The sequence below is a fragment of the Semicossyphus pulcher genome, unplaced genomic scaffold (assembly GCF_022749685.1).
Source record: "Semicossyphus pulcher isolate SPU_LCO1_2020_fin unplaced genomic scaffold, fSemPul1.0.p SCAF_22, whole genome shotgun sequence".
Lineage (NCBI taxonomy): Eukaryota > Metazoa > Chordata > Actinopteri > Labriformes > Labridae > Semicossyphus > Semicossyphus pulcher.
Genome location: NW_027211696.1, coordinates 13422264 through 13435832, shown reverse-complemented (window position 1 = coordinate 13435832; position 13569 = coordinate 13422264). Strand labels below are relative to the sequence as shown.

The 13569-nt window shown below is 45.4% G+C and overlaps 1 protein-coding gene across 4 annotated transcripts in view; it reads right to left on the bottom strand.

Annotated features, from left to right (window-relative positions):
• The window catches only part of rapgef1b (Rap guanine nucleotide exchange factor (GEF) 1b), a 57971-nt gene that overhangs the window by 1290 nt on the left and 43112 nt on the right, over positions 1-13569 (bottom strand). For 2 of the 4 annotated variants that reach the window (XM_069673192.1, XM_069673193.1), the window contains exons 11-23: positions 8883-8975; positions 7961-8046; positions 6668-6773; positions 5890-5965; positions 5510-5594; positions 3643-3735; positions 3285-3470; positions 1871-1955; positions 1690-1784; positions 1516-1594; positions 1328-1429; positions 371-468; positions 156-284 (exon numbers count right to left, since the gene is read on the bottom strand). In XM_069673192.1, the coding sequence (XP_069529293.1) occupies positions 156-284; positions 371-468; positions 1328-1429; positions 1516-1594; positions 1690-1784; positions 1871-1955; positions 3285-3470; positions 3643-3735; positions 5510-5594; positions 5890-5965; positions 6668-6773; positions 7961-8046; positions 8883-8975 (1313 nt within the window). Of the gene's footprint in view, positions 1-155; positions 285-370; positions 469-1327; positions 1430-1515; positions 1595-1689; positions 1785-1870; positions 1956-3284; positions 3471-3642; positions 3736-5509; positions 5595-5889; positions 5966-6667; positions 6774-7960; positions 8047-8882; positions 8976-9422; positions 9576-12438; positions 12601-13569 lie in introns of all 4 variants that reach the window. The other 2 variants (XM_069673195.1, XM_069673194.1) reach the window with 2 other exon arrangements.

The following is a 13569-nucleotide window of genomic DNA, read 5'->3' as shown; positions in this document are numbered from 1 at the left end:
GATTAAACTTTAATGAAAAACAAAGTAGGAATATGTTTTACTTCCTGCCAGTAGCACACACACACACACACACGCTGACATTCGTTAGGTTGATTGATGTTTACAAAGCTCTCTAGTAATATATCAATACTGTAATATCATCACAGTGGACTTACACTTGCTGGAAGCGCCGCATGCTGTCCAGGATGTTGAACTGCTGCCAGCGTTTGGAGAAGTTCACCTTCCCGTCGATGAGGTCAGGGTTCCCCAGGTGGACAAAGGTCAAGTCCTGGAGGATGAGACCGCTGCGAGGAGGAGGAGGAGCCGTGTCAAATCGAGCTAAAAGCGTTTTACGAGTTAAAACATGCACATAAATCATGAATTTACTCACAGGTACGGGATGCACGGAGGCTCCACTTCAGCCAGAGCGGCTCTGTATGCTCTGAAGGAGGAGGAGCTGTCAATCAACGTGCAGTATTCCTCCAATCCCTGAGGGGAGAAAGAGAAGGAAGAGTGATGTGAGAGGAAAGTGATAAACATAAAACTTCAGTCAGTTCGTTGACTTTCAACCTCAGTCCTATCATGCTGTTATGGAGAGCTAATGCCATTATGGTAGGAAAAAATTGAATTTCTCTCTGTGCCTTTGGAGGATGCTATCTGCTTCTCCAATGGGCCCTGGAAGCCTCCGCCCGACTACGTAAAACGCGTTCCTTTCAGAGGGAGGGGCGCAATGCACGCTGGGTGTTGTAGGAATGTTGAATGGGCGAAACCACGAGCTGTTTGTACAACTTTCTCCACAGCTACGGCGCCAATTTCAAATATTATTGCCTCTATCGATTACAGAGAACACCAGCTTTGACTGACAGACTCCTTTAATAGGTTATGTGATATTGTAAGAGGAGACACAACTGTTAAATGGTTGAAGAATTATCTTACAGAGGTCACATGATGGTGTTAATAGGCCTTTTTCACAGCGGACATTTTTACATCCAACAGGAGGAAAAGCGCCGGTGTTTATAGTTGCATTAACAATGGCTGTATTCCATTTAGCTGCTTCAATTTCATGGTCCTGGTTGTGTGCATGCTGATTGCCTGTCATGGCTTTCTCAGACACCTGAACAGAGCGATTGTTAAAGTTATTATTAACACCTGTGCTTTTCCTCCTGTTGGATGTCCGCTGTGAAATAAGCCCATAAATGCTCTTTATTCAGACTTTTCAGAGATTTTTAAGGGTGTCCCACAAGGCTCAATTTTAGGTCCTATATTATTTTCTATTTTTACAAACAATATTAGAGGGACTTGCAAACTGCTAAATTGCACTAAGCAAAAAAGCCGGGTTTTCACTCACCTCTGAGGTCTGTTTCTGCCACTCCAGTCTCCTGATGGGGGCAGAGTCCAGGGCGGACAGTATTGCCAGGTAGGAGTTGAAATTATTCAACTTTCTTAAGTGCTGGAATAAGAATAATATTTGTATAAATGTGAGTGTTTACACAACACAGATATTATATATGAATTAAGCATATTTAGGTGACTAACCTTCATTATCTTGATGAACTTGAGAAGCAGCTTCTCTCTGTCTTGAGCTTTCTCCTGCTGGATGATCAAAGAGCGGACCCTGCAGGATAAAGAGAAATATAAATCATCAACATTTATGAGAGCAAGCAAAGCATGCCAATGACAGGGCAGGGAGTCTGTGGTTTCCGGTCGTACCAGTAGCTCATGTTGTTAAAGTGCTCTGTGAATTGAGTCAAGTTGGGACTCTTCTCCTCATTCTGCTCCTTGGCCCAAAGCAGCACCTCAGGAATCTGAAAGGAAACAGGAAAGAGCTCAGAACACACAGTCAATGAAAAGGAAAAATGCTGCGCTGTTTGACACAAAGACGCCGCTGTACCTCAATTTTATAGAAGAGCTCAGCGTCGAGCAGAGTGAGCTGATCTGCGATCTCGTGACTGCGGAAGTCATGGAGAGTTCCAGGCCTGTGAGGACACACAAAGTATGAGGTGATGTCTTCAATTTAAAGTTTTACTTAGATTAGCCACAGCCACAGGACTAAAGAGGATAGAAAGGACTCTGACACGGTGGTTCATTGTGGTGCACCTTGGTTGCTCTACAAAACATCTGGTTATGCTGTAAAGGGAAAATGAGTTTAAGTTGTATTTTATGGAAGTTATTAGTCAGGGTTATTCAGAAATATTTAAGTGTTTTAAAAAATGAATAATGAATAATCTATTATTTAGTTACTTTTTCATAAAAAGTAATCTGTTAATAAATACATATTTCCCTTTTCCTTTTGTCGCCACTAAAACAGAAACTCCCCCAAGCACTGTTTCTGCTTCTCTCCTACTTCTTGACAGGTAGCTGTGTAGCAGTGCATGGTAAACACAGCTGTCAGTGAGCATCATAGCCTGTATAAAAAGATGGAGACATGACAGCTCCCTAAAAGTGAAGCCAAAACATTTGGAGCGCCCCCTGCTGACTGGCTGCAGTATAGGTCATAAAGCCCGCCTCCTCCATGTTAACAGATGGGACATGAGTCAAAATCAAAATACACGCAAAATACATTATTCTCAAACATTATTTCTGTCATTATACTTCTTATCATGCTGATTTACGTCCAAGTTTATTTTAAATTAGTTATTTGATGCTGTATAAAGGATGAGTGACAGCTCTGTTGACGAATCCAGTTCCTGCAGCCGATCTGTTCAGATTAGCAGAGTGGAGGAGGAACGGCAAGATGAGACGTAACTAAAACAATCACTACAGTCATTGAAGTTTCCATACCTGTGAACGTCTGCTTCAGAGCAACACAAGAAGCTAGGCTGTTAGGCTGCAGAGTTACAGATTATGGGCCTTAAACGAGGCTATAGAATGACGGTAGAGTCAATACATTGAAAGGTAGACGTACGGTAGGCTACAAGCGGTCCTGATAATGTAACTGATGTGTAATGAATCGCAAAGAGGGTTTTCGTTTTTGGTAACGCAAAGATATTTTTAAATTGTAAATTATAAATTGTAAATTTTGAATGAAAAATGAAAGAAGAACCTCAGGCACTACTCTGACAAAGGTAAGACAGCTGGAAACATTTCCTGGGAACCATGATAAGAGCATCATCTGAGAATCACGTCATCAATCTCATGTAGTCTTGTGGTTTTCTGCTAATCAGTCTGCAGAGCAGTAAACAACACGCTGTCTGCTATCCTCGAAGGTGCTAAGACATAAGAAGAAGAGCAGCTTTAGAACACACTGACTGTCCATACAGCAAATACCGCTCTCACAACAAGCTGACCCTTGACCCCCTCAGTACCTTGCAGAGACCCCTCTTGCAGCGAGCGGTTTGAGGGAGTTAGTGTAGCGCAGCAGCTTCTTCTGCTCCACTTTGTCCAGGATGTTCTTGCGGAGCACGCGGGCGAGGCTGAGCTCGCCATTGCACACCAGCGTGAACACCAGGTCCATCAGCTGTTTCAAGATGTCCTCCGTCAGCTCCACCAAGCTGCGGGACAGAGGGAGAAGATGGATGGGATTCGATTATCCAAAAGAGTGACGAGGAAAACATGATTTTAGAGGACTTAATCACTAATTAACTAAGACACCAGTTATTCTTATTTCTTATCACACATATTGAACAGGTCTTCCCAAATAAAGGCTGAAACATGTTGACTCACCACAGCTCATCCACCACACGAACCAGCACAAAGAACGTGTTCTTGCTGACCCGCTTCTTGAAGGTGTCCGGACTGTGGCAGAACCTGGTGTATGTGCTCAGTGGTCAAGGACAACAAATACAAAACTTTACTCTTAGTGGTTTACAAACACTTAAATGACGTTTAAAGTGGTAATCTTGAAGATCTCAGTTTCGTCCGCTTTGGCAGCACCTTGTGGCAATAATCGGTAATTGCAGGAGCACACGTCCCAGATATCCAGACAGTGTTGCATGTGTGACGTCCACGGTTGGCTCCGGTTGTAACTCTTGATTTTCTTCACTGACGGTCGCTTTCCTTTTCAGACTGTTTGCTTCATCTGAGCGTCCAATTTGTTTCTTTTTCTTTGGATTTTCACTTCTTGTTGAAGTTGTATCTGTAGTCATCCATCTTTTCTTTGTTTGTTCAGCCATAGTAGATTACTTTTTACTCGCAACACTTGCAGAGACAGGAAAAGCAGCTGCTTATGCTTACATGAGTTCAGGCAGACGGTAGATGGCAGACGGACAACACCTTTTGGACGGCGCGGGAAAAGCAAACAAACACTCCGACTGAATGGCAGGACGGCAAAACGAAACATGCATGACGAGATGTTGCTATGGTGATGTTGAATAAAATATAGAAATCAATAAATTTATTTCCTGTCACCATTTTATGTAGTTATTCTAATATTTGTAGCTATTAATGCAGCTTTCTTTTGATATTCTATTGCAAAAAATAAAATGATTGTTAGATTTCCCTCAAAACATAATTCATTCATTTGTTGTTGTTTGATTGTCTGCCACATTTCAGCTTTTCGTGTGATGTCTCTGTAGGATTTTAAACGCTGGTCATAAAGTTCCGGGTGTTGTTGTACCAAAGTGATAAGTTTGTCGTTGTCAAGATCGTGCATGTTTGCTTGTTGTGTGAGGGAGGTATGCAACATCGGTTGTAAATTCTGTTGCAGAGGACAGCAAAAAGTTATAGTTTCTTTAATTTGGACGGCAATGCCGTCTACCGTTACGGTAGCTGGCAATCTCTGGCAGCTTCACCATGTTATCGATCTGCTCTCGTCCACTAAGATGATATTCGGTTTGCCGCGTACCGTCTGCCTGAATTCCATGTGAACGCAGCCTTAGCTCCGCCCACCCTCTCTGGCAGACCAACCACTGCTGGCTGATGGAAAACGCGTCACTAACTGGGCGCCGCTTGTGATTTTTGTCCGCTAAAGTCTACTGCAAATGCAAAGGCTTTCATCAGTGGGCCATAGGCTCAATCACCATTGTGTTACCTCATTCGGCGATAGATAGAGACTTAACAGACATTTATTTACATGAAAATCTTTGAGAGTGACGAGACAAGATATGAGATATTAGGCTCTTTGAAAATACCTTCATCAGTCAGTCAGCATTTTAAGGACTTGGTTTGATAATTATTAAGCCTTTACAACAAAAAGTATTCTATTCAGCTGAAGCTCAAAGAATAAATTCACACATTATTAAATTAAGGGTTGCAACATGACTGGAGTGCTACCTTTTTAGCTGAAAGCAGGGAAACATCATGATGAATTGCTCTCTTTAGGTGCCATTAAAAAAGGCACATCATCACAAAATGCCCTCATACTTTCAGCAATAATTCAGTCTCCATCATGGGAGGATTAAGGCTGCGTTGGAGGTCTCCATCTATAAATGTTTGTAACTGAAAGAGCTGAATCAAAGCAAACAAGATAGAGAAGCCTCTCTTTGGTAAATAAGGATTTTAAAAGGAATCATTAGCGAAGAAGAACAGCGCTCTGCCGGCAGACAGACGATTAGGCTCCCAGTGACATGCTGAGTGATTGGAAAAAGGATATCTGTAGTGTAGCTTCTTAATGAGGTCCTCCGGGGTTATAAAAGTCCTATATGTAGTCAGAAAGGCTTCACAGTACAAAACGAGATCTGTCAAGAGAAAAAAAAAACAGCGTGTTTGAGTTGAAGTGCAGGCAATTAAGCTGAGAACACATCATGAAACGTGAAGGTTACATATCCAGACTGACACGAGAACGAGAGAGAGACTGAGCCTGTTTAAAATGCTCCTCAGATCTCAGTCTCATCACAAACAGAAGAATAACACCCTCTCTATATTATATCTTTCAATGCAAAGCAAACGAGGAAATCAAAGCTGCACCACTGACCCCGAAGCACAGTAACATACTGCCCTGTTTACAACTGTCTGACGCGTTCTCTACTGTACCTTTGCGGTCTGTTTCTGTAGCGTGGACTAATAGGATGTCTCCTGATCCGGCACGTACGTCAGGGCCGTCATCGTTCTGGGAAAATGAAGCAAAGTATTAGACATGATGAACGACGGATAGACAGAAAGAGGGAGTGAAAGCAGGAGAGGAAGAGAGTGGTTAGAGTTGATGAGCAGTGATGCAGTCTAGCCCAAAATGTAGCTTGCACCTTCCTCTGACTGCCTGTTTTTTCTTCTTCTATTGGCTCCCCCTCCTCTTAAAAGGCCCCCACCTCTCCCTGTCCTGCACCAGCTCCTCTGATGACGAAGAAAAAGTCAGACTTGTGTATGATAAAAGCCCCAGCCACTGCAATATGTCTCCTGCAACAGCTCTATAAAACGTCCTCACAGGCTATGAATCTCCCCTCCTTCCACTTCTGATCTCCCCACATCTCATCTGTAAATCACTGCTGTCACATTGGCCCTAACCTTGCAGATAGGCGAGCAGCATTTCTACACATCTGTCTATCAGACTGCACCACACGGGACAAAGGAGGAGGAGGCGGCGGCATAGGAGGAGGAGGAGGAGGAGGGTGGTTTGTCAATTCAAGCTGCGCAGTATCAGAGAGCTAACAGCAGAGGGCAGCGTTAGCTATCAGTGGAGGATCTGAGCTCACTCCCAGTGACCTTTAGCCAGCGCTGGACTGACAGGATAACATGCGCTCTGTATGCTGGTGCTGCGCTGATCTGTCACAGCAGCACAAAAGCACACAGAATAAGAAACGCTGCTGCTTCTTACTTCTTGTTTTAGTGTTATCCTGCTCATGATCTCCTTGTGGTCTATGAGGGAGAGCTCGTCCACGTCTTCCTCGTCGCTCCCGGCCGACTCTGTTGACTTCTGCCGCCTGAAACAAACACACACAAAACAGTAATCAGCGCAGTTACTCAAAACCTTAAGACACGTCAATGATTACAGCTCTGTTGGGAGACAATTAGTTGAACAACAGATATTGAGTGCGTGTATCATTGCAGCACTTTATGCAAGGAAAAATGACAAACATTAGCTGGAGGATTTGAGGTTTTTCTTCGTCACATATGACAGTGAATGTAACATCTTTAACGTGATAATCTGGAAGATTTTCATGTAAATAAATGTCTGTTAAGTCTCTATCTATCGCTGAATGAGGTAACACAATGGTGATTGGGCCTGTTGTCACAAAAGTGCCTGTTATTAAACAATAGTACGCACAAAGAACTTACCAAAAAGTATAATGCTTTTTGGTAAGCAGCATGTAGGCCAGTGAAGATGTTACGGTGGTTACGTCTGTATTGTATCTATTACGCATTCAGTCTGTGTATCAAACTCGGCGCTGACAACTTTAGAACGATGTGCTGCTTGGACGGAGACGGGTGTAATTTGTAGCTGAGCGCGTCATAGCAGATTAGCGTGTCGATACAGGTTTTGTGTTCCCATCATTGCCAGTCGGAGCCGAGGCGATAATTACCCGGGTCTACTGCAGAGTCATTTGACCCGGGTCTGAATGCCGATTGTAGCCTTTCCCACTGAGCAAAAAAGCTGGGTGTTAGCGGGTTTTTTGACCAGTGGGAAAGAGGCTTAAAGAACGCGTTTTCCATCAGCCAGCAGTTGTTCGTCTGCCAGAGAGGGTAGGCGGAGCTAAGCGGCTGCTCTTCCGGTCTCTGCAAGTGTTGCAAGTAAACAGTAATCTACTATGGCTGAACAAACAAAGAAAAGATCGATGGCTACAGATACAACTTCAACAATATGTGAAAATCCAAAGAAAAAGAAACAAACTCGACGCTCAGATGAAGCAAACAGTCTGAAAAGGAAAGCGACCGTCAGCGAGGAAAATCAAGAGTTACAACCGGAGGACCGGACGTCACACATGCAACACTGTCTGGATATCTGGGAAGTGTGCTCCTGCAATTACCGTCTATCGCCATAAGGTGTCGCAAAAGAGAATGAAAGTGAAATCTTCGAGATTATCACGTTAAAACAGGATTAGTTTAAAGTACATACTGTCTACATTTACTATGAATATCACTTATACAATGTTCAAGGTGCGACTCTTACCTCTCCTTGTCCAAAGCCTCTTTGCTGTTGCTGTTTGGCATCTGAGGGGCGGCGTCCTGAAGCACATCGTCAGCTGTGATCGTTTCCTGATCGACGGAGGGAAAAGCAATAATCAACATCTGTGCTGTAGGTCACATGGAACCTCACCGCCGAACGACTCCATGCAGAGACAGGCGGCTGACTATCGACGAGGCCGCGTGAGCCTCCAGTGCATGCTACACCAGCGATGGGGAGGAGGACGGATGTCTGAATACAAGAGGTTATCCCTATTAGTGATGGATTAATGCAGTTTTTTCCTCAGTGTGAGCGGGACAAAGACACCACAGGGTAGAAGTCACACACGCTGACCCCGCACCAAATGTCAAACTACAAATACAATCACACACTCTCACTTACATTGAGCGACCCAAACATGACTTAAATTCACCCTGAACACACACACGAGCCCAAGGGAACACAAACACGGCTGCACACATGCACATGAGCTGTTATGGGGAATGTTATTGGGAAATTGAAACCCGGTGAACCGTTGAGAATCCCTTCAGGAGCAGCCACATGTCAGGTGTTAGATCGGAACAAGGTTAAATGCTTGTTACAGTTTGAAGCGCAGCCAGAGAGAGACAGCGATCACCAGCCAGGCAGTCGGAGCAACACACAGACGCACACCCTCGCTCTCCACAGACACAGAAAGTCCTCTTGCAGGCAAACCCGTGGACCTCAGTCATGCTCAGTCAGGTTCGGTCTACATTCACATTCCATTTCAGCGCCATCAGCCCCGCGAGATGAATCAATAAGAGCCGCTGAGTGCAACAGATGAATGGTGCCGCCAGTCAAACGGGACTCCAAATTGATTCATATCCTGAAGCGATGGGACGACGTGTAAATGGAATCGACCTTTCACCCGTGGCGGTCAGCTACTTACTCTGAGGGAGCGAGGCAGCTCCCCATTGGCCTGGCTGGACGAGTACAAGTTGACGTACTCCCCCTCCCCGCCCTCGTCATTCGCGCTCTCGCTCTACGGGGAGACAGGAGGGACACAAACCCAGGTGTGAGGGTGCGGAGAGAGGGGTGGGTGGGCACAGAGCGTTCGCTAACAGTGTGAAAATGTGGCTAAGGAGGAGAGGCAGCAGCTAGCCGAGGAGTTTGGGTGTTGTACAGTGGGCGGGTGTGTTTTCCAGCCGACCACCAGGTGGCATCATTTGTAGAGGTAACAATATTTACAGGCAAAAAAAAAGCAGTGCAACATGCTCTATGGGGATTCTTTAAGACCAGACAGCAGACAGTTTGTGGGCAGTGATAACCACAACAAGATGCCACTAAGAGAATGAGTCACTGTATTATCATCTGTGCAACAATACGGAGCAGAAAACTGCTGTAATCAAACACCAATCTGCCGAGGGATGGTCACGTTTTATTATCAGTGCTGCTCCTGCATCCGCACGTCTGTCCTGTGTAAGCTCACCGCTGAGGTGTGGAGAGAGTCAGTGAGAGACGACTCAGAAGGAAGACAGACAGCCACAGAGCCCATTGAGCCGGCCAGGGAACCGTTGGGCCCGCCCCCGCCGCCGCCGCCATCCAGGATGGTGGCATTGGTCAAGGCAACCTGGTCCAAGCTCTGCGATTGGTTGGAAAGAAGGAAAGCAGGAAAGAGAAGAGACGAAATAAAAGATAGGAGAGAGGGATTAGAGAGGTGAAGACAGAGCAGCTGGGGAAAAAGAAGAAGCTGAACAATAGGAAGCAAGTGTTCTCCGACACCTCTATTAAGGGTGGACGATGAGAGGGATGTGTCTGAACGTGAACGCAGCACACACACACACGCACACCTTAAAAAATGCACAAATGGAAGCGGTGGCAACAGACACATCTCCACGGAGATAACATGGAAGACATGAATGTTTTACAAGGAAACACAAAGATAAGCTCGCGTCAACTCCGAGAACGTATATGTGTTTAGACAAGCTTCATGTGCGTGTGTGTGTGTGTGTGTGTGTGTGGACAGCTGAGGGGATGCGTGTCTGCAGGGGCAACGGTAACCTGTTCCCACACGTTGCAAATATCAGTCCAGCATACCAGCATGGAGCGGCACATACACAGATCGCAGATAAACACTGCACGCACACACAGGACGCATGCACGTGTTCATGCACAGACACGCAGGATCATCTGGAAAGTGAGGCCTCTGGTTTTCCTCTTTTTCGTGGCTGAAAATACCGATGCAGTTGTGTGATCATAACAGCAGCAACACACACAGAAGGAGGGGCGGATACACTCCAACATTAAGCGACTGGATATTTCTTTTTCTTTCCACTGAATATGCAAAGCAGCTTTCCTGGCATGCCCGACTTCCCCCCTCGCGACACCCCTCTACAACCACCGTGCCCCAATGAGTTGAGGAATGCAAACATTCCGCAGAATCGGGCAAACTGGAAGGGCGGAGGTGTGTGTGTGTGTGTGTGTGTGCGCGGAGGTTACAGCATGACGGAGAAGGGGAGAAGAAAGTAAGGAGTGTGTGTGAACGGAGACTGAAAAAGGCGAGGAGAGAGGAGGAGCAGAAATGGGAGGAATGTGTTTTCCATCAGGTCCATCTGGAGCCGCATTCCACCGGAGATATCCTGAGGGAGATCCACACCGTGTCTTAAGGGTGCCTCGCACACCATGAGGTCATCGTGGGTCAACCCCTCCTAAAATACTGAGCAAACCGCTGTAACACAGAGCCAGGTGCGCAGTGGGGTCACCGCCTGAATATAGCATTGATTAACCACAAGCTAATTCATTCTGAGAAACAAAGGGATGTGTTGTTATTTATTATCCCCAATCAGCAGCCTCACAGTCTTGGTGTTTTGGTGCGACGAGATCTTTCTTCTTACCGGGCAGTTTTTATATCAAAGCATTTCCCTTGTTTTAAGCTGGTTTGTCCTTAATAAGCTTATTAAAACAAGTTGTAACTGAGCTGTTCAGTGGTTCTGAGTGGCTTGAAACCAGAATAAGCAGAGTTATAAAGCTGTTTGATCAACAACGACACGCACAAAGCTGCTTTGTCGAAACTCAGAGTTTCTTAGTTCAATCATTTTATCCTTTTACATCTGTTCACATATTAAGAACAGATTATGACCGAAGAGAATTCACTCTTATAATGATAATCTTACACCACATCACAGCTATAATGTCTCCCTACGGACGGAGAGAACAAAGTCCCAACAATTTGACTTGTGCATAAATTTGGCAGGAGATTTTTTCTTTATTCTTCTTTTCTTATTTTAAGCACAATATGATTTTGTTCTCTGGGAATATCAGGGTATGTAGCTTTATTTTAAAGTGGTCATCTCGAAGATCTCAGTTTTGTTCTCTCTGGCGGCACCTTATGGCGATAAATGGAAATTGCAGGAGCACACTTCCCAAAATCCAAACAGTGTCATAGGTTGTTTGTTCAGCCATTTAAATAAATATCTATCGCCGAATGAAGTAACACAATGGTGATTGAGCCTATGGCCCACTGATGAAAGCTTTTGCAGTATTACAGGCTGGGTGTCTGTGGCGACTTTTGCGGAAAAAAATCACAAGCGGCGCCCAGTTAGTGACGCGTTTCCATCACCCAGCAGTGGTTGGTCTGCCAGAGAAGGTAGGCGGAGCTAAGCGGCTGCTTTTCCGGTCTCTGCAAGTGTTGCGAGTAAACAGTAATCTACTATGGCTGAACAAACAAAGAAAAGATGGATGACTACAGATACAACTTCAACAATAAGTGAAAATCCAAAGAAAAAGAAACAAATTGGATGCTCAGATGAAGCAAACTAAAAAGCGACCGTCAGCGAGGAAACTCAAGAGTTAGAACTGTGACAAAGGGAGCCAACCGTGGACGTCTGGTTAAATTCCTTTTTATCCCCAGAAGCACCGCCAAATACAACAAAATGGAGAACTTCGAGATTATATCTTTAACTTATTTTTGACAGCTTACCTTTTACAGCGTATTCTCAACCAAAAACTCACTCACTGTAACTCTGAGGCAAACTGAACAGAGGTTAAGGGTCAAATAATTACCTGTGATGGGCAGGAAGCTTCAGTTCAACACACAAGCTTAGTCAGCCAGAGGCTGAGCGGAACCACAACAGATAACTGCACACACTCACGACCACACAAAGCACACATTAATAACAGCACATCTGATGCCTCAGCTATGAAAACACACAACAAAGCAACAAATTCACACTGTCAAAACAAATGCACACATGGAGGCGGATGTAACTAAATTAAGGACCACACAGCAACCAAACCAGAGACCCTCGAGGGATGGAAGGCCCCTTCAGAAGCCTCAGAGGGTCAGGGGGGAGGGAAACAGACTGTATCACATATGGTGCACACACAGGTCAGGCCGCCCCCTGGACCCGTCCAGGACCACACAGCACCCACACACCGACCCGAGCGGAGAGATGGAGGTGGAGGGATGGCGTTTAAGAGAGAAAGGTGGGGGTCCGAGAACTCACCGTGGGTGTGGTCAGGGACGCCTGGCCAATCAGGTAGGAGTTAGAAACGGACATGCTGAGGCCCAGCCCAGAGCCCGCCTCCTCCATGGCCGCCACAGACGGCTGGAGGTGGCAGGAGAGAGAAGAGGAGGAGGAGGAAGAAGGGGAGGAAGAGTGGGAGGCCTGAGACGGAAACAAAGAGGAAGAAAGGAAGTGAGAGAAAGAGAGGAAAGAACGGGAAGTTAAGGGAGGAAGAAGAAGAAGAAAGGGGACAGTTGATTAAACTAGGAAGCAAGAGAAAATTAAGGCAGCTTTAATCAAAGTTGAGCAGAAAAGCAGTGAAGTCAAAGTGGTGAAAAGCTGAAGAGGAGTTTAAATTAGAAGCATCAGCTCACTGGCTGTGGAAATAAATACAGACTACTGCTGTTCAAGTGCTACTGAATATACTGTTCTGTTGGAGTTCTTCTTAGAAAGCCCTAATTATTAGCGGGTCATGTGTATGTGTGCAGGTTACACACACTGATGTCTACTGTGACAGTCCAATAACCTTTCTTTTAATGCCCACAGCTTTAAGAGCTTTACAGAAACCAGGCCAACTACAGCACATTCGAAACACTGCCAATATTATCCACTCTGTTTTTTCACCCATTTCCTTATCCACACAGCAGCTGAAATGACTTTTTTTTTTTTTTTGCAAAGCCGTGTAAAGTCGCCAAAGCGTGTAAGCCTGGAACACGGGCTTATGCAGGAGGCAAACAGGCTTATTCCACTGGGCCACGAGCTCATCAAGTCCAAAAACATGAGGCCAGATTAGGGCCGTGCGGCGGGAGCGGAGATGAGAGCGCTTGGACTCTACGCGCAGACAAAAGCGTGATAAAAATAAAAAAAGCCGGGCACACGGCGCTCAGAATGCACAGCCGCGGTGGCAGAGAGAGGACAATGGACAAAGAGGAAGAAGAAAGACTCTCTGAGGTGGCCTGGGTAGACTGCTATTCAGCCACAGTGTCTATTTTCTCCTCACTGAGTTGTGATACTGTACATGTACTGTAGCTGCACCCGGGAGAGAGTGTCATCTGTTTACTGTCCACAAATACACTGCCGTCATTACTGCGGAGCTGCAGGCCGACTACACTTCAATATTTCACCTTCAGA